This window comes from Gadus morhua, chromosome 7 (genome assembly GCF_902167405.1).
Source record: "Gadus morhua chromosome 7, gadMor3.0, whole genome shotgun sequence".
Lineage (NCBI taxonomy): Eukaryota > Metazoa > Chordata > Actinopteri > Gadiformes > Gadidae > Gadus > Gadus morhua.
This window is the reverse complement of record NC_044054.1, coordinates 6,284,527-6,305,565: the sequence shown is the minus strand read 5'-3', so window position 1 is coordinate 6,305,565 and position 21,039 is coordinate 6,284,527. Positions and strand designations below refer to the sequence as shown.

The 21,039-nt window shown below is 48.3% G+C and overlaps 1 protein-coding gene across 1 annotated transcript in view; it reads right to left on the bottom strand.

The window, feature by feature from the left end:
* atp1a1a.1 (ATPase Na+/K+ transporting subunit alpha 1a, tandem duplicate 1) overlaps nt 1–21,039 on the bottom strand; it is a 29,316-nt gene that overhangs the window by 1,452 nt on the left and 6,825 nt on the right. Inside the window, exons 3-22 of the mRNA XM_030362573.1 lie at nt 20,083–20,142; nt 18,525–18,626; nt 18,067–18,168; nt 17,045–17,158; nt 16,638–16,772; nt 11,725–11,842; nt 10,750–11,018; nt 9,859–10,167; nt 9,083–9,217; nt 8,412–8,604; nt 7,874–8,049; nt 7,535–7,671; nt 7,098–7,248; nt 6,768–6,936; nt 6,519–6,673; nt 4,610–4,733; nt 2,075–2,220; nt 1,096–1,226; nt 633–734; nt 105–196 (exon numbers count right to left, since the gene is read on the bottom strand). Coding sequence (XP_030218433.1) covers nt 105–196; nt 633–734; nt 1,096–1,226; nt 2,075–2,220; nt 4,610–4,733; nt 6,519–6,673; nt 6,768–6,936; nt 7,098–7,248; nt 7,535–7,671; nt 7,874–8,049; nt 8,412–8,604; nt 9,083–9,217; nt 9,859–10,167; nt 10,750–11,018; nt 11,725–11,842; nt 16,638–16,772; nt 17,045–17,158; nt 18,067–18,168; nt 18,525–18,626; nt 20,083–20,142 — 2,920 coding nt within the window. The remainder of the gene's footprint in view (nt 1–104; nt 197–632; nt 735–1,095; nt 1,227–2,074; nt 2,221–4,609; nt 4,734–6,518; nt 6,674–6,767; nt 6,937–7,097; nt 7,249–7,534; nt 7,672–7,873; nt 8,050–8,411; nt 8,605–9,082; nt 9,218–9,858; nt 10,168–10,749; nt 11,019–11,724; nt 11,843–16,637; nt 16,773–17,044; nt 17,159–18,066; nt 18,169–18,524; nt 18,627–20,082; nt 20,143–21,039) is intronic.

Genomic DNA, 21,039 nt, shown 5'->3' with positions numbered 1-21,039 from the left:
AGAGACAATGAGGAACGACGCAGAGAGAGCGACGGAGAGAGAGAGCGACGGAGAGCGACCGAGAGAGAGACAGATAGACTATAGACCACAGACGCCATCCTCACCCCCTGGGCTGCGTCGGAGGATGAGCTTGCGGATCTCGTCGTAGATGAAGATGAGCAGGGAGTAGGGGAACGCGCAGAACCACCAGTTGGGCCTGTGGGGGGGACGGGGGGGGACGTCAAAAACACACAACACACACACAGGGGGGTCAGCTATGCCCGGAACCAGACACCCACACAGACCTGAACACAACCCCCCCCCCACATCACCCCTGAGTGAGTGAGTGACAGTCACAGAGTGAGTGAGTGAGAGAATCTATGAGTGAGTAAGTGTCAGTCACAGAGTGAGTGTCAGTCATAGAGTGAGTGAGTGTCAGTCATAGGGTGAGTGAGTGAACGAGTGTCAGTCATAGAGAGAGTGAGCGAGTGAGGTAAAGTCATTCGAGTGAGTGAGTCCGTCCGATGTGAGGGAAACTATCAGTCATATAGTGAGTGAGTGAAACCGTCAGTCATAGTGAGTGAGTGAGTGAGTGAGTGAGTCTCAGTCACAAAATGATTGAGTGAATGAAGGAATGAGCGAGGGAGTCTCACTTGAGGGGGTACATCCTGAGTGCTACGTCCATCCCCGGGCAGTAGGACAGGAAGGCGGCCAGGGCAGTCTCCTCGAACAGTCCGAAGATCAGGATCTTGTTCCTGTAGGAGAAGGAGGCAGCTCAGTGAGAAACCAAAAAGGCACCCGCCGGATTTACCAAGACTTTTCCGAATTTGTTTGTTTAGAAAAAAAAGAAAAACGGCAGCTACAAATTTCAAGTCATTTAAAATCTCAGACCCCTCAAAAAACCTCAAAACGATAAAAAATATATTTTGAAAGCAAATGATATTTTGATATTATACATTATATTTTCCGGATATATCGGAAATGCAGAACCACAAGGGGTAATTAAAATTAAAACCGCATCTACAAAACTAAAGCCGTTAAGATCTCATTAAAAAGCCTAAAAACTATCAAAAGACAATTCCGACAGCGATCCCAAAAACCCTCCCACATACTCACTTCATGCCCTGCTGGAAGACGGAGTTCCTCCTGGTCTTGCAGACGATGAGATCAGCCCACTGAACCACAACGATGCTGGCGAAGAAGGCCGTGTGGCAGGTAAACTCTACAATCTTTCTCTGCTCGTACGTCTGGAGAGAGAAGCGAAGATCGGAATAGTAGCGTAATAGCAACGACAAAGAAGGTAGGATTGCGAAGGATTTAGCAAAGCTTTATTCAAAGCTTTACCATTGACAGCATTGAGGCCAATCTTTAATGCTGACTGCCGCCTCGATTCCGTTGGTATCGCTGTTTCTCCCGGAGCACTCCGGGAGAAACAGTACCCATTGCTGACCCACTGACGGATGAAACAAACTCCGGAACTGGACGAAAGGGTTCCTATCCGTATTTACCGTAGGGTGTGAATGGGCCTTTAGAGTTTACATTAGCGTTAGCTTTAGCATTGACATTAGCACTGAAATCAGCCGTACGGACCCATTGCTGTCCGTAGCCGTTTTTGACCTATCATGAGCCTAGCATTGCGGTTAGCCTAGCCGTACTAACTCATTTCTGCCCGTAGCTGTCCCCCAGGTGTATACAGTACTAGTTCTAGTTAGTACCCATTGATGGCCATAGCTGTCCACCAGGTCGTTGCAGTAGCGGTAGTCCTAGTGTATATTGAACTAGTTATAGTACTAGTTATAGTTCTAGTTTGTACCCATTGCTGGCCGTAGCTGTCCACCAGGTCGTTGCAGTAGCGGTTGTCCTAGTGGATATTGAACTAGTTCTAGTTCTAGTTTGTACCCATTGCTGGCCGTAGCTGTCCACCAGTTCGTTGCAGTAGCGGTAGTCCTAGTGGATATTGAACTAGTTATAGTACTAGTTCTAGTTCTAGTTTGTACCCATTGCTGGCCGTAGCTGTCCACCAGGTCGTTGCAGTAGCGGTAGTCCTAGTGGATATTGAACTAGTTATAGTACTAGTTATGGTTCTAGTTCGTACCCATTGCTGTCCATAGCTGTCCTCCAGGTCGTTGCAGTAGCGGTTGTCCCAGGAGACCCGGATCCCCAGCAGCGTGGACGGCAGGAAGCCGTTCTCGGCCAGGATCACAAAGTAGGTGAAGAACCCGGCCAGGGCTTGGATCATACCTGGAGGGCACAGGGGGAAGGGGGTTTAGAACCAACAACCCACGACGGCCGTGATGAACCGTACGTATGCGAACTAACTTACTAATATAGTCAACCTTTAAACACTCCTTTCATTCAAAAGTCAACTTAAAACCCATGTCTTCAAGACTACCTAGAACATCTGACATCTGTCTCTCTTAATGTGTCGTCTATTGATGTAGTGTTGTTTATTTGCCTTTTGTTTGAGGGTCTGTACTGTCTATGTATTCCTTTTTGTAAAGCGTATTTGAGTACTTAGAAAAGCGTTGTAAAAAAACAATCTATTGTTATTATTATTATTATTATTATTAGGGTTCGAGAACAAAACGCATCGATCGACAAGCACATCGAATATCATATTCTAGAACCTCTACCCTTTATTCAGTATATATCACGACATGCTAACCGATAGGGGTGGGGGAAAAAAAAAATCGATTTTCAGATTTTAATCGATTCTCTCTAGAACGATTCGTTCTCGATTCAGAAAGGTTCATAATCGGAATTTTAAAAATGAAATTAGTTCGCCTGCTGCAACATTCTGTTCGCCCGCTGCAGAACGCAACAGAAAACTCTCCTCTCTGCTCCGCTATACACGCATGTGCACCAAGCGCACTAAACGCACATGTTGAATGTTTATAAACAAAGTTTAAGCGGCACCAAAATGTCTGCCATGGAAAGCCCTAGACCTATACGTCCTGCACCGGCTTCTTTGAAAACTGCCGTATGGCAGCATTTTGGATTCTATGAGAATAATGGCAAGTTGGACAAGACCTACACAATATGTAAGGTCTGTAGAAGTCAGATTAAATACTTCGGAAATACCACCAACCTGTACAATCACATTTCGCGACACCACCCAGAGTTGGGAGGTAAAAAGGGACCCGTTCCTGATGGCAGACCCAGCAGCCAGATGACTATAGAACAGGCACTGGGACAGCTGCCACCGAATTCGGAGAGGGCACAACGGATAACTAAATCCATTGCAAAGTTTATTGCAGTGGATTTAAGGCCGTATTCAGTGGTGGAGAACATGGGTTTTCGGGAAATGGTTAAAACACTGGAGCCTAGATACAAAATACCTTCTCGGCGATTCTTTACTGACACAGCAGTACCCACGCTGTACAGTGAAACCAAATCCAGAGTTTTGGACACTTTGGGGGAAGCGGGTAGGGTAGCTTTAACTTGCGACGCATGGACATAAATTGCCACGGTGTCCTACGTTACCATTAGCCTACTGCGCATTTCGTAGACAAAGATTGGCAGCTCGTGTCACTGGTGCTCCAAACAAGAGCAATGCATGAGAGTCACTCTGGCGCAAACGTGGCTGAATTGTTAAAGAGGGTAGCAGATGAATGGCATCTCAATGACAAAGATTTAGTTTTAGTGACAGACAATGCCGCTAATATGGTTGTTGCAGCCCAACTTGGTGGGCTTCTGCACGTGAGGTGTTACGCCCACACCTTAAACCTGGCTTGTCAGCGAGCGCTCAAGCTGCCGTCTGTGTCTTATTCTTATCATTGACTAAGAGCAGCTTTTGACTAAGAGCAGCTTTTTCTTAAATATATAATAATTTAAAAGAAAAATTAATGTATTTACATTATAACTAGGCTACTTCCATATTGTGTTGAAATGCAAGCTGCATTGGTTAGTGTTGTCGATAGAAATTCATATTTGTGACAAAGATATTTTTTCTTTTATAAAAAGGTAATTCATCTATTGATTTTTTTTGAGCAATGCAATAATCGATGCAGCTTGCATTTCAACATAAAATGGATGTGTTAAAAAATAAAATAAAAAATAAAATATATATTATAAAAAAATATTTTTTTTTATTACAAAATCGATTTAAAATCGATAATCAATTTTAAATCGAATCGTTGACCTCTGAATCGATTTCGAATCGAATCGTGAGGTGCCAAGAGATTCCCACCCCTACTAACCGACATGTTAAAGGACAAAATAACTTACTAATGTAACAAACCTATAAACCCTACTCCGAAATATTGACCCAGAAAACAATCGCATTTGAACGGGGCAGTCGGATATCATGTATGATGACCTCCACCCTTTATTTGGTATTCAGCCCTTATTTGGTGCAGCCTCTCTATTTAAAATGAACCGCATGAATGCTAATTGACACCACATACTCACACAAATACACAACCCCATCCACAAATACACAACCACATCCACAAAGGTGTAGTCAGTATATTTTAGCAACATAGCAGTTAGCATAGCAGTTAGCTATTGACTAAAGACCGGTAAACCGAAGGAAACATTTACAGATTTGTCCTTAGGCAATAAAATATATAAAAATCAGATTTTTATGGGGGGGGGATACCAGAATTCCAAGGTGTAGTAAAGTGTTTACCTATCTGTCCGTAGGCGATGCTGATGAGCCTCTCGTTTACCAGTTTGTCCGTCTTGGGGTTTCGGGGCTGTCTCTTCATGATGTCACTCTCTGCCGCCTCGTAGGCCAGGGAGATGGCTGGAACCTGAAGGGGCAATGAAAAAGGAAAAATTCATCGGAAACATAAAAGTAGCTTACGCCGGAAAAACAAAACTTCTCTTCATTGAGGAATGGCTGAGTGGAAGGAAATCCCAGAAACCTTGATCAGTCAGTTGTCTGATCTGTTTGTCTTTACTTTCGCGTCTACTTTAGCATCTACTTTATTTCATCAGTACTTTGTAGGGGTGTGACGATACACTCAGCTCACGAGACGAGACGAGACACGATATTGGGTTCACGAGAACGAGACGAGACGAGATTTTAAGAAAACTACGATGACAAATATATGACTGGACCAACAGACTTTTATTTAACCGAGTTGCACATGCATTTTGAAATGCTTCATTAAAACTCTTTACATGCATGAAATTGAAACTAAAACTAAAATTTATAAAAGTTAAAATAAAATACATTTTATTAAATAATTCTCTTTTTTTCAAGTGCAAACAATATTATGTGCAAAACCAAATCAAAGTACCAAAAATGCTGCGAAACAAATGATTTAAAAGTGGCGGGGGTATTTTCCGATGTCATTCTGGCTGTCTTTAGCTGTGTTCGAAATTGTTCCCTATACACTCACTCACTATTCCCTATATAGTGTTCATGATATAGTGCAATATTTCGGGAACGAACAAACGAGAATTCGGACACTACGCTGAACATTTCTAAACGTCATTTGCGTCGGTAAATGCGCCGGGTATTTGTGTGACGTAGACAGATGCAACCACATCATGCAAACAAACCGGGCACTCATGAGGAAAGCTGGAGGTTGTATTGTTGTTGAATGTTACATTTCCTTGTTCAAGTTTTTTTTGGATTAATTTTGAATGTTAAATATTGTTTGTTAAATCCCAAATAAATTGTTGACATTTCTAAACGAAAGCCGGAGACTCCATCATTGAATGTATTCGTTTTCGCGCTTATTCAGCTTCTTCTTCTCCTCCGGAAAAACATGACCGCATTGCATTGTGGTATACGGGAGTAACATGTAGGGAACATTGTATGTACATTAAAATGTTGGGTATTTTAATAGTGCATGAAATTAACCACTGAGAATTCGAACACCACTACAAAATGGCGAGCACCCTATATAATGCACTAGATCCCTGATAGGGAACGATTCGAACACAGCTTATGGCTGCTTCCCCTGCTTCCCCTCCTCTTCTAATTTTCCTTCTCCTTCTTTAGGTTCTGGCAGTCTAGACGTAGCAAAGGCGCATTACTGCCCCCACAGGGCAGAAATAGAAGTTCGGATAGCTCACAAATCTCGCGAGACAGATTTTTAACGCGACGGGTAATATCGTCGAGTTTAATCTCGTGAGCTCATGTGGCACAAGATCTCGTCACACCCCTAGTACTTTGTATTTTTATTGTAATCATCTTATCCTGTGTTTTCCACTACTGCTGGGCTGTTGGAACAAAGGAATTCCCTCTCTGGGGGATTAATAAAGTTGTTATCAATCTATCTTTCTAGTCTAGCGTCAACTGCGTTATCGTAACCGTGTCTGACCGAAGATTTGCATTCACATTTATGAGAAGCTTTTCCCCAAAGCGACTTACAATAAGTACACTTGTTAGTAGAAAGAGAAACAACAATATATCACTGTAGTACAGTAAGGATGTTTATAGAACCAAGTGCCAAGCACTTACAATCACTAGGTTAACCCATTCACCGTATACCTCAAAGATAGTTAGGATAATACGCTACACAACCAAGTACTATAACTAAGTACGACATCCAATAAGTGCGTAAGATAACTCAGTTTCTCACCATGTCTGTTCCCAGGTCAATGCAGAGGATGGTGACCGTGCCCAGGGGCAGGGGGATGTTGGCGATAATGAAGAGGAGGAAGGGCGTGATCTCGGGGATGTTGCTGGTCAGGGTGTAGGCGATGGACTTCTTGAGATTGTCAAAAATTAGACGACCTGAACGAACGGACAAAAGATTTAGGACGTCGTTCAACAACCTCGTCCAATAAAAAGACAGCGCTTCCCCGAATTATCAGACGGCCGGACTCACCCTCTTCCACCCCGGTGACGATGGAGGCAAAGTTGTCGTCCAGGAGGATCATGTCGGCCGCCTGCTTGGAGACGTCCGAGCCGGCGATCCCCATGGCAACTCCGATATCGGCCTTCTTCAAGGCCGGGGAGTCATTGACTCCGTCTCCCGTTACCGCGACGATGGCTCCCTGCATGGGGGAGGGAGAATAGGGGAATTCATTCGAAAGTGGGGGAGGGAGAACGAGAGATACCGAAAGAGCTAGGTGGTCCAATACTTGGGGGAGTTTACCTTTCTCTGGCGTGTGCGTGGGTGCATGTGTGTACCTGTCTCTGATGAGTGCGTGCATACCTGTCTCTGGCAGCCCTCCACGATGATGAGCTTCTGCTGGGGTGAGGTCCGGGCAAACACGATCTCTGTGTGGTACCGGAGGATGTCGTCTAGCTGCTCCGGGCTAAGGTCCTTGAGGTCTCCGCCGTGGACCACACAGGCCTTGGCGTCCCTGGAGGTTTGGTGGGGGGCGAGAGACGTTAAAAATGGGACAGATGTGACGCCTCGACACTCAAATGTATCAGGGATACCTCAACACTGAGCTGGGAGGAGGTGACGGGGATCGAACTAGCAACCTTCCGTAAGGGAGCAGTCAGGGTGAGGTGCCTTGCTCAGGGACACCTTGACACTCAGCTACGAGTAGGAGCCGGGGATCGAAATAACAAAAACTTAACCTGAAGGAGACCGAGAACGTAGCCCTGAGGTCCACCCAAAGGTATGGTTCTGTAATTCCTCACCTTGGGTTCACTTCATTGACTGGGATGTTCAGGCGAGCGGCGATGTCCTCCACGGTCTCGTTGCCCTCAGAGATGATGCCGACACCCTTGGCAATGGCCTTGGCTGTGATTGGGTGATCTCCAGTCACCATGATGACCTGAGGAAGTAGAACGCAAAGGTCAGTCTACAATTCCGTTATCGAGATGTAATGTCGGACACCAGTGATTTTTTCGAATTATGTCTGTTTTTCTTTCAAATCAATTTGAAAAAAAAACTTGGATAAAGGTCTTTTGAACGTAAGTCGCAATCAAAAACGGCTTAAGTCAGTGACTAAATCCGACAAACTCATGGGGTCTTACCTTGATGCCGGCGCTCCTGCACTTGCCCACGGCGTCTGGGACAGCGGCCCGAGGGGGGTCGATCATGGACATGATGCCCACAAAGCAGAGGTTGTCCGTGGGGAAGTTCACCTCCTCAGTGTCGAAGGTGAAGTCCTTTGGAAACTGCTCGTCTGGGAGGTTGTAGTGGCAGAAGCCTGGAGATACGAGGAGGAGGAAGGAGTCGAGAGGTCTCGTGTCAGACTAAAGGCTCATTTATGGTTCCAATAAGTACATTTGTCAGAAGAAAGAAACAACAATATATCTCTGTCGGTACAGTAAGGATGTTCATAGAACCAAGTGCAAAGCAATAACAATCACTAGGGTAACCCATTCCCTGTATACAACACAGATAGCTAGGATAAGACGTTACACAACTAAGTACTATAAATAAGTACGACATACAATAAGTGAGTACATTAAGTTCCAGGACGTACAACCATACCATAAGTAGAAGGAGTGGGAAGGGGTGGCTATGCAGAGTCTAAGTGAACTCTGACAGGTGAGTCTTGAGTATTACCCAGCACTCTCTCTCCCAGTCCTCCCAGTTCCAGGTAGGCGTTCTGAAAGGACTCCTTCATCTCCTCATCGAGGGGAGCCTCCTTCCCCTGGATCAGGATGGTGGAGCAGCGGTCCAGGATCCTCTCTGGGGCGCCCTTCATCACCAGCAGGTGGCTGGTCTCGCCCGGCGTGTCGTTGTGATGGATGGAGAGCTACGGGGGGTAGAGAAAAGCCGGGCCGACGGAAAGATCAGATATCGGAATTCTGAATTGTATTAGTCCACTTGTTTCAACATTTTCTTTTATTATTAATTATTGCTCATTTCATCTTTTTCCTTGCATGTTTTTTTGGCGCGAAATGCAGAATAAACGGGTCATGTTTTCAATCGCAAAGATAATCGTTTGAAGAAATCGTGATTTGAATATTGACCAAAATAATCTTGATAACGATGTTTTCCATAATCACGCAGCCCTGGCAAAAATTATACATAGGCCTGTGAGGGATATGTCACATGCGATACATTGCCATTTGTCACATGTTGTTGAGTAATGTTTGTAAATTTGCTATCTCTAGTGGGACGCAGCAAATGGTTACATTTATGTTTTATTGGCACAGGGTCCCTTTCAAATAAAATTGAAATTGAAAGCAACCCTTTGTCCCCACCATGGCGCCTCCTGGTGGCTACGTTACCTGGTACTTGTTGGTGGAGTTGAAGGGTATCTCGGCGATCTTAAGGTTCTTGTCCCTCATCTCGTTGACCGATCCGCAGCACAGTTCGATACACTTCAGCAGGGCCGACTCCGAGGCATCTCCGGCCACGTCTCTCTGAGGGCGGACGAGAGATCGGAATTACAAGTGATCGGAATTACATTCAGCGTCAAGCCACTGCAGTGGTGGGAAAGCGCCTTGCAGTGGATTTGGATGCGTGTCGTTAGGTGCCGGTAGGGGCTAGCTAACAGACGTTAGCCAGCTAACAGATACTAGACAGCTAACTAGACTGACGCTAGCCAGCTTACTAGAAAGACGCTAGCCAGCTAACTAGACAGACGCTAGCCAGCTAACTAGACAGACGCTAGCCAGCTAACTAGACAGACGCTAGCCAGCTAACTAGACAGACGCTAGCCAGCTAACTAGACCGACGCTAGCCAGCTAACTAGACCGACGCTATCCAGCTAACTAGACAGACGCTACCCAGCTAACTAGACAGACGCTAGCCAGCTAACTAGAAAGATGCTAGCCAGCTAACTAGACAGACGTTGGTCAGTTAACTCGACAGATGTTAACCAGTTAACTAGACAGACGATTGGATTCAACACGGTGCCTTTGAGTTGCAGGTTCAATGCCCTAGCTACTCCTAGCCAGCTAGCTAACTAATATTGGTCGTAGCAAGGTCGTATCAGGCGAGCCGACTCGTCGTCTGTTGACGCAAGGAATTCAAACCCACGTTAAAACCCTAATGACTCTACCTTGAGGATGGCCACGTTGGACTGCTCCGCAAGGAACACCGCGCGGTTGCACAGCCCGGCGATCCTCGCCAACGCACCCCAGGAGGCACTGCTCTTGTCGAAGGAGGTGCCGCTCTGGTTCTCGGTGGTGTCCGCCTCGTGGATCTGGTTGTCGAACCACATGTGGGCCACGGTCATCCGGTTCTGGGTCAGGGTGCCAGTCTTGTCGGAGCAGATGGTGGAGGTGGAGCCCAGGGTCTCCACAGCCTCAAGGTTCTTCACCAGGCAGTTCTTCTTGGCCATGCGCTTGGCGGTCAGAGTCAGGCATACCTAGCGATGACAAACCCTCGCGTCAGTAGTCATGTCAAAATTGGGCAAGTTCTATCGCTACTAATGTTCTGCTATTTTCTAACTCCACTAATGTTCCACTTTTTTCCAACGAAGCTAACGTTCACGTTTTCAAACACCAGTAATTTTATGGTGTTTTCTAACGTTGCTAATGTTCCGATATTTTCTAACGTCGCTAACTTTCCCCTATTTTCAACGTCGCTAATGTGACGCATAGCATAATGTCATAATGACTTTTGTGCATCTTTGGACGGTTTCCTTGCGTGCAGAGAAAGGCACCTTCAAATTAAATGCATTATTATTGATAATGTTAACATTAGCAAAGCCTCTCCACTCTGGTTTAAAAGTCAACCTCTATAAATTGAATTGTGGACCCTGGAGGCAGCAAAGCATCACATACACCAGGGATGGGCAACTTTCATAATAAAGAGGGGCAACATTTTTCATCATTACCATCAGAGGGCCACATGAACGCGTACTTCAACTAATCGGATATGCCAATTGACCATCACTGACGTACACCACCTAGTGGTGGTTTAGGGTAAAACCTGTCTCTGAACTCACGGTGACGGTAGCCAGCAGTCCCTCAGGAACGTTGGCCACGATGATGCCGATGAGGAAGATGACGGCCTCCAGCCAGGAATACCCGAGGATGAGGGAGAGAATGAAGAAGGACATGCCCAGGAACACGGCCACGCCCGTGATGATGTGGATGAAGTGCTCGATCTCGATAGAGATGGGAGTGCGCCCGACCTCCAAGCCAGAGGCCAGTGTGGCGATGCGGCCCATGACCGTGCGGTCGCCCGTGCTGATCACCACACCGCGCGCCGTACCTTGGGGTATGAGAGTAGGGTAAAAGACTAGAGCGACAGTATGAAGAAGTTGGGACTGCGTTACCAGGTGTCAGAGTTTTAAGCATCAGGATGTAGAGCCAGTTGACTGGTAACCCGATGGTTGCTAGTTCTATTTGCTAGTTCTAGTTGCTAAACTAAACAAACGATATTTTGTGTTTGTTTAGTCTTTCCTTTGGTTGCGCGGACATGTTTGGCTTTTATTGTGAAAAGTTTTATTTATTTATTTTTAGCTATCGTCAATTCACTCGTATACATGTTGAAAGAGAAAGATAGAAAAGAAAGATAAGAGAAGAGAAGAGAGAAAGAAAAGAAAGAAAAAGAGAAGGAAAGAAATAGAAAAAGAGAAAGAGATTCTTTCTTTTGTACTCATGCAATATATTTTCATAACATACAACATACAAACATTACAGTAAAAAAACTTTCTTGAACCAGAGCTAACCTTCTACGCTAACCAGGAAAATAATAAATTACGTTCCCACATTATACTCCGAAGTGTAACTGATTAAACTAATGATAAAAAGCTAATTAATATTCATTACAGTTTTCTTTCATTTCTTGTTCGACTTTCATTTCGGGATTTTCCTTAAGGCAGCTTAGCATTAGCAACCCTTGTCAGCCATTTTGCCCCAGTTCATTGCGTTTTTGGGGGTTCTTCAACCGGTGGTGGTGGCTTCCCTCCTCCTACCTTCAACACAGTTGGTTGAGAAGAAAGCAATATTCCTGGTCTCCAGGGGGTTGTCGTTGGAGAAGTCCGGAGTACGGGACTGCGGCTCAGACTCTCCGGTCAGAGACGAGTTGTCCACCTGAGTCACAACATCGATCAGCTCATAAGCATGCTAACGTGTACGTACACAATACGCCTTTAAAGCTCCCATGACACGCCCCCAGTTCTGGTGCGATTAGCCGTTACAGGCCTCTTATGACATCACAGGTGGGCGCATCACCCTAGATGAGTGACGGATAGATGAGCAACGTTTGCTACAGTCCACTGGGTAGGCTGATCTATCCAGCATACATCTAGGTGGACACGCCTGCTTTTGATGTCATAAGGGGCAGATTTCCAAAACTGCTTGTAAGGGCTGATCATATACTCACACCTGTTGGCATGTCATTGGACCTAAAGCGTTTAAAACTATCAGAACTGATCCAATTTATTGCATTTGGCTCATTACTGAAAGACTTATTATGTAAGGGATAATGTATAGAACACTGGTCATTATCGTGAAAATAAGACCCGACAGGGCGATCAGTACACCGACGCGCAAGTAAACATAGTTAGAGTTCTGCAAAACATTTTTTTGAAGCTGTTTGCTGGAAATAGCTTTTAGGGAAAAAAATACCGCTATTCCGCTCTGTTTCAGTCCCTTCAGAATGCGCCGTTCTATTTCATGTAGGCTACGCCGTCTAGGCTTCGCCTTATGGGCTTGTCCCGTGCGCGCGCCTGCGCACGCTGAAAATTCAAACTATGCACCTATCAGCGTGGGCACCGCCCACATTTCCCACGGTATCGTGTCTATATAAGGCGGTGTATACCGTCGCTCATCCTCCCTTTTCTTTCAGCACTTGTGCTTAGCAGCGAGAAATTGAGAACTACTATTAAGAAGATGAGAACTTCAACACGGATCTCCCAAGCCGGTGGCAGCGGCTCGGGCGAGGCCGCGGACAAACGGCCCTTTTCAGGGCCACCTGAGAGCGCTCCTAGAGCTAGGTCCTTTTCAGGACTCCTATGCGCCTCCTGTCCCGCCTCCCTGGCACCGGGTGACGGGCACTTGGCGTGCTTTTGGTGCCTCGGCGCCGATCACGCCGCGGCTGCTATGGCGGCCCCCGTCTCCTGTGTCGCCTGCCGGGAGCTGCCTGAAGAGGGGATCCTCTCCAGGCATCTCTTCTTTTCCCCTGCGGTGGAAATGGCTGACGCCATCGACCTGTTCGGACCTGACGTCGACGATGGCATCATCGACGCCTCCCTGGATGACGTCTTCGGCGACTCGGCGTCCGGTTTTTCCCGCTCTCGGGTTACAACCGCCACCGTCATACAACACGAGGGTCCGCGCCGGATGACCGATCTCTTCCGGGAGATCATGGGTGAGGCGGCGGCCATCAAAGGGATTCCCATGCCGGCCCCGCCTCTCGCCCCCGTATCTGACGATATGCAGGGCGAGTGCTTTTGCACCCCATCTTTTTCCCGGCGGGTTACCCAGTGCCCCTTGTTCCCGCCTTTGCAGCACTTGTTTATTGCTGCCGGTGAGGACCCTTCGACCCTGAAGGCTCCGGTAAGATCCTACACGGATTTCACCAACGTGGAGGGGTGGGCCGATACTCAGGCGAGGGGGATCCGTCTGGAGCCTCCCCTGGCAGCGCTTCTCTGTCCGGGCGCCGGATGGCTCCTTAACGAAAAGCCGCTGCCCCCCGACCTCCTCCAGAAGCAGATTGTCGGCCCAACGGACAGGGTGTTCGTTTGTGCCTCTTAATCCGCGGCGGCGGTCAACAACATCGCCCTGCTCTCCTCTGCCATGGTCTCCTTGTCGGCTGACAGGGAGGCCTACGGCCCGGAGGAAGCCGCGAGACGGCTGGCGGTTTCCTGCTTTTCCAGCGCCATCCTCCAGTTATGCCAGCCGATAGCCGTTTCGGCCGGCCAGCATACGGCGTGGGCTACCATGATTCAAAGGGTCATATGGCTCTCCCACACTGCGATGCCGGAACGAGAGCGGGCCAGCCTCGTCCAGGGTCCACTAGCGCCGGATGGCCAATTTGGTCCCAGGTTCCCCGAGGTGCTCGCGCACCAGCAGTCAGTCCGTGAGAATCGTTCCCGGTTCGGGACGATTCTCACGGGCTCCTCCCGCCAGCAGGCTGAGAGGAAGCGGGGTCTAGGCCGGTCCCAGCGTTCCATGGGGCCGCCTCCGACTCCAGCCCCGGTGCAGCAGCCGCAGCCGCCGCGCACGGGGAGAGCAGCAGCGCCACGGACCGGGAAGTTCCGGACGCTTGCTCCTACTTTTTCTTTCCCTATTAAAGAAAAGAGTAAAGACCGTTCGGCCGAATGGCAGTACATGGTACCTAAAGAGCGATAATCCCCAGGCCACCTGCGTCCTACGCTTGTGGTGCGCTCCTCCGTGTTGCCTCTTTCCCCCTCTCAGCCCGGTGGCTGTAGGGTGGCGGTCGGACGGCGTGTTCACATGGCCTCTGGTTCACCTGCTTCTAAGAAGCGGCGTCCCTTGGAGCCTCGTGGATGGATCAGAGACTCGTTGCACGAGCCCGTGGATACTGACGGAGCATTGTTCCGGTGTGTGAGAGAGGACGATTGGTTCACATCCCTGGATCTCAAGGATGCTTACTTCCACGTCCCTGTTCGGCAGGCGCACAGGAAGTTTCTCCGCTTTGCCTTTATGGGGATGGCGTACGAGTACCAGTGTCTGCCGTTCGGCTATTCCCTGGCTCCGCGCACCTTCTCGAAGTGTGTGGAGACGGCGTTGGAACCGCTCAGACGTCAGGAGAAGAGGATTCTCTGCTACCTAGACGATCTGCTTATTCTGAGCAACTCAGAAGAGACCGCGAGAAGGGACACCATGTTGGTGATAAACCATCTCTCCTTCCTCGGTTTTGCCATCAACTGGGAGAAGAACTCCCCGCTCCCCAGCCGGCAGACAGTCTACTTGGGGCTTTGCCTAGATTCAGCCACCATGACTGCGATGCTTTCGCCTCCTCGGCGAGACGCCATCCTGTCGGCGCTCTCCCGTTTTCACGTTCGCAGAAACGTGACCGCACTGTCCACCATGCGCCTGTTGGGGCTGATGGCAGCTGCCCACCCCGTGGTCCCCCTGGGTCTGCTTTTTATGCGCAGACTCCAGCGGTGGTTTGCTCGCCAACGGTTGGACCCCAGGCGACACAAGCTCAGGGTGCTCCTCGTCCCCCGTTCGGTGTCGCCAGACCTGGAATATTGGAAAGGACCCTCCTTTCATCAGTATCTCATCAGTATCTCCGCAGTCTGAGAGCCCTGCATATCGCGGGCGCCCAGAACTTTGGGGCGGACCTCATGTCTCGAGGCGGTCCCCGCCGAGACGAGTGGCGGTTACATCCCGACATCGGGACGGTTCGGGACAGCGCAGGTGGACCTCTTCGCGTCCCGGGAGAACACGCACTGCAGGTGGTGGTTCTCCCTCAGCCCTCGGGATCTTCCCCCGTTGGGGGTAGATGCGTTGGCACACACACCTTGGCCGCGGGCTCTCTTGTATGCGTTTCCCCCGCTCCAGCTGATCCTTCCTCTTCTGGAACGGGTCAGACAGGAGAGACTGTCCCTGATATTAGTGGCCCCGGAGAACCGTTCAGCTCTTTGGTTTCCAGAGCTGGCCGCGCTCTCGCGGTCGGCGCCTTGGCCAGTACCATTCAGGCCGGATGCGCTTTCACAGGCCCACGGGACGGTGCACCACCCGCCCGATGTCTCGGGACGGCTGTTGGTTTGGCTCCTGAGAGGTTGATCCTGCAGGGCAAAGGTTTGCCTGAGACGGTTCAAAGACGGATCAAAGTGATGCGCCTTCTCTAATTGGTGTGAGACGAACCACGCTGTCCCATCTCAATGCGAGGTGGGAAGCGTGCTTTCGTTTCTGCAAAACTTATTGGAAAAAGGTTTGGCCTTCTCCACTATCAAGGTCTATGCGGCAGCCGTTTCGGCTGGCCATGCAGGCTGTGACGGTGGACCGATCTTCAGCCATCCACTGGTCAAGAGATTCTTGCGTGGGGCTAGACGGGTTAGGCCTGTTTCACGTGTGCTTACACCACGCTGGGATCTCCCCACCGTGTTGCGCGGATTGTCCAGGGATCCTTTCGAGCCTCTCTCCCAGGCCCCTTTGGATGCCTTGTCATTTAAGACGGCGCTCTTGTTGGCCTTGGTTTCTGCCAAGCGGGCCGGTGAGCTAACCGCTCTGTCTGTCAGCCCGAGTTGCTTGTTGCTAAACGAGGACAGCTCCTTCGCGTTGCTCAGACCTAATCCTGCGTTCCTCCCGAAGAACATTAATTGTTCTTTTCGGTCGAGGGATATTGTGCTTAAGGCTTTTCACCCCCCGCCTCATTCTAGTGAGGCGGAGGCGGAGTTGCATCTCCTGTGCCCGGTTCAGGCGTTGGCTATGTACGTGAATCGCTCTGCAGCGTTCCGCTCCACACAACAGTTGTTTGTGTGTTATAGCGACGCTAGCAGGGGCCGCGCTCTCTCTAAGCAGCGGTTTTCTCGCTGGGTATGTGAGGGTGTTTGCCTAGCCTACTCTCGGCAGGGCTTGGCGCCACCGTTGGGCGTTAAAGCTCACTCCACACGGAGCGTGGCCGCTACAACGGCTCTATTCAAGGGCGTTTCGGTGGAAGACATCTGCGCGGCTGCGTCTTGGTCTTCCCCCGGCCCCTTTGTCCGTTTTTACATGTTAGACCAATTTCAGTCCATTTCCCGCCAAAACAACAGATAGAAACATTTTCAGAATGAAACGGTATGTTCGACTAGCATAGATGCTTCATTGCCAACAATGAAGCATCTATTCTAGTCTTGACCAGACCACGGTCAAAGCGACAACAAAACCAAAAACGACACAAAAAACCTATCACTGCCGGCTCTTCCCTCACCTTGCACCCGTGGGCGGAGATGATTCGCAGGTCAGCAGGGATCCTGTCTCCACCCTTCACCTCCACCAGGTCGCCCACCACCACCTCCTCCGCGTTGATACAGCTCTTCTCTCCGTCACGGACCACCAGGGCTTGCTGTGGAGGGACGGCAGGTAGGTTACAGATCAAGGTCTCTCACTCTCTCTTTCTCCCTCCCTCTCTCCCTCTCCCCTAGGAATCTCCCATTCCTCCCCAGTCTGCAGTCTCAAGGAATCTCTCTCTCCCCCCCTCCCTCCCCTTAACCTCCCTATTCTCAAGAACAATCTCCCTCTCTCTCCCTAGTCTCAAGGTGAATCTCTCTCTTTCTCTCCCTCTACCCCTCCATCCCTCCTCTCCCTCCGGTCCAAGGTTGTTCCTAAAGGCCTCACCTGAGGCACCAGGTTCTTGAAGGAGTCCATGATCTTGGAGCTCTTGGCCTCCTGGTAGTAGGAGAAGCAGCCGGTGATGATGACCACAGCTGAGAGCACCACGCCCAGGTACAGCTGAGGGAGGAGCAAATAGAAATGTTTAACATATATCTGGTAACACACGATGGCTTTTAACTGGAAGGTTGCTAGTTCGATTCCCCGGCCCCTCCTAGCTCCTCAGGAGGCACCACACCCTGACTGCTCCTGATGAGCTGGCTATCGCCTAGCGTGGTCGACTCCACCGTCGGTGTGTGAATGTGTGTATGATTGGGTGAATGTTAGGCAATATTATAAAGCACTTTGAGTGGCAACTGGCTAGAAAATCGCTGTATAAATGCCATTTGGAGTATACTCCAATATTTGTCCCAAGAATTTCGTTGTGTTGTACATCCTGGCGCTTAAAAATTGTCTTATCCGAACTATCTTTGTTGTCTACGGGGAATGGGTTAACCCGTTGATATTTTATGCTTGGCACTTGGTTCTATGAACATCCATACTGTACCGACAGAGATATATTGTTGCTTCTCTTTCTGCTAACAAATATAATTATTGTAAGTCGCTTAGGATAATACCATCCGCTTAACACCCTGAATGTCAAATTTAAACGTGAGAGCCATGATTACAAAAATCATGCAACTTTTCTTCGAACTTTTCAAAACCACAAACTCTGTTACTGGTCCCTATCTATGGAATCTCCTTCCACCCCATATTAAGTCCTCTACCACCCTTGGCATTTTCAAGTGTAATTTAAAAACCTACCTTTTCTCTCTTGCTTTTAACAACCCTAACTACCCCGCTCCATTCCACATTGCTGCAATTTTTTTATGTCTGTTTGAAACCTTACTGCTTTTATTTTGATAACTGTGTTTAACCTGCTCTTCATTTTGCCATGTAAAGCGCTTTGGGTCAACTCCTTTTGTATTTACACATGCTATATAAATAAAATTGACTTGACTTGACGACGGGTTTGGCGTTTCACTCACGTTGTCGTTGGCCGGTTCGTCCTCCATGACGGCCTGTATTCCGTACGCCAGGAAACACAGAACAGCACCGGTCCACAGCAGCATGGAAAACCCTCCAAACATCTGGAAGACGGAAATGGGGGGGGGGGGGGGGGGTGGGACACAAGAGTTTGGTTCAAACCGTGCGTTTGGATAATTCCGGCCTAAAGACGACACCCTTTCGGTCAAATGTGCAAATAAAAAAGCTCCAACTTCAATGATTTGCGTCAGATTATGAAAATGTTTAGAACGTTTTATATTCACACGATCATTTGTGTTGACTTACAATATGGATTTCCCTTTAAGTCAGGTGCACATCCCAGTTCCCTTAAATCAGGTGCACATCCAAATCCCCTTATACACATGTACATCGCACCTTAAATCCCATATTAAGGTGCACATCAAAGTCCCCATTAAGACCAGAAACACCCCCGTCTCACCTGTTTGCAGAACTTTACCCACTCCGGGGTGGTGGGGGGGGGAGTGAGGGCGTTGGGGCCGTCCCGGGCCAGATGCTCCGCCGCCTTGGCACTGGTCAGACCCTGGAGACACCAAACCCAGAGATAAATGGACTGTATTTATACCGCTCAGTGCTAACCAGTGGCCACTCAAAGAGCTTTTCAATACTGCCCAACATTCACCCATTCAAACATTCATATACATATTCATCCATTGATACCCACATTCACCCATTCATGCATTCATTCATACACACATTAACCCAGTCATACACACTTTTTACACATTCACCAATTCATACTCAAATTCATACACAAATTTGCCCATCCATACACACATTCACACACACCTTCATACACACATACACCAGCGGAATCGACCTCTCAAAGCTACAGCCAGCTGGTCAGGAGCATTCAGGGTGAGGCGTCTCGCTCAGGGACCTCCAAACTGGGGGAGCCGGGATCCAACTAGCAACCTTCCGGTTACCAGTCGACCCGCTCTACAGCCGGACGCGTTTCAAACTTGTTCAAACTTAGTTCTCTCGCTCTAGTTATCTACCCTACTTTCATGTCCACTTTTGGAACTTGTTTCATTCACAAATGAGCTCATACAACAAGGGAGAGGAAAAGCGCGGGATAATAAAAAAAATGGCGGCAAACGTCTATCCTTCTAAATTACCGAGACTGTGAGAGTGCTGTGTGTTCTGGGGGTCCGACAAAACTAATGAGCGCCTTCCTGAAATATTCCAGCAAAGGGTTCAAAGCACTCGTATCGCTAAATGCTAAGCTAATAAAACCAGCAGGGAGTGTGTGTGTGTGTGTGTGCGTGTGCGCGGGGTAGGGATAGCAAAAAGAGGGGGAGACGGGACTAGAAGCGTCTGAAAACAGGGCAGTGGGTGGGGGGGTTCTCAAGCCAGCTAATTATTCTCTCTCTCTCTCTCTCTCTCTCTCTCTCTCTCTCTCTCTCTCTCTCTCTCTCTCTCTCTCTCTCTCTCTCTCTCTCTCTCTCTCTCTCTCTCTCTCTCTCTCTCTCTCTCTCTCTCTCTCTCTCTCTCTCTCTCTCTCTCTCTCTCTCTCTCTCTCTCTCTCGGCCTTCATTAACCATTCCCCTTGATCTGCCTGGCGTGTCCAAGAGTGTATTTGCATGGAGAGTGAAACCATCCGGAAGGGAGGCGAAATGAGGGGGGGGAGATGGCGACGATGGGGGTGGAGGTGGCTGTTGGTGTTTTCTGTTCACAGCCTCCATTTCGCACTCGCGCATATGCTGTCTTGAGAACAGCAAGAGCCAGCGAGAGAACTGGGATTGAGACCGCAAAACAAGGGAAGGAGACAACATGGCACCCAGTTCAAAACGCCAAATTCTCTGTCCTGACCAAAATAGAGAAAATATTTGGATGAAAAAAAAACTGCTGGAAAAATTCTAAAAGAAAATTTGCGTGAACAATTTGTACAGAAAAATGGGAGAAAAATACTCAGGGAAGCACACACACTCGCGCAAGCATGCGCACACACACACACACACACACACACACACACTTACCCGGCTGAGGTCTGTTCCATATTTGCGGTTTAGCTCGTCCAGGGTCAGTTTATGGTCGTCCTGGCAACAGAAAGAGGAAGGGTTAGCATTAGCGGTGAGCACTAGCGAGTCGTGGCTAACAAGGAGCGACAGAAACCCGGGCTTTGACCTTTTACCGTCCATACGATCCGTCACCGTGTAAAGGAGAGAGAGCATCTCAAAAGTCGGAGTACATTGAGGTCCAGAGAACCAACCGGAATTAGACCGACGAGGGCTGATACCGAGGAGTGACCGGGAAAGTTGCCTCGCGGTTTGCCAAAGGGTAAGGGCAGCGGACATTAGCTTCACTTCCCAGAACTTTAGCACATAGCAATTTAGCAGTAAGCACATAGCACTTTATCCACAAGTTCTATTGCAATAAGGCAATATGCAATTCAATTTAATATTAACACTCATAACACTTTCGTGCTATGTTGGCTTTGACCGCCTTCTGATTAAACCGCGCCAAGATGTGTTCAGGATACATTTGCGATTGAAATTGTAAACTGAACGATGAATAAAATTCAAATCGACATTGCGCTGTAATAGAACACAATTTGTAACTGTTACTAACCATAGATCGGTAAGATTCGTACTTACTTTACAATTCAATAGTTAAATTAAGATCTTATAACATCAACAAATCTCAACACATCGGCCTGGCCTAAAGTAAAGCGCAGTATATATGCTGACTGCTTCCAATGTTGTGTTGGTCATATTATAAAATGATATATTGCTTGTTTGGTGAAAAATACAGAAGTAATCACAATTCGATTGTTTCCCCAAATCGTTTGGCGTTAAGCAGAACCCCCAAGAAATATAAGAGTTAGCCATTTTGTTTTGCAGCTTTGCTGTTTCGTTGCATTTTCTTTCATCCGTTTCACAGATACAAGTCACAAAACAGATTGGTTCGTAAGAGGGTTTTTCAAACTGGCCTTC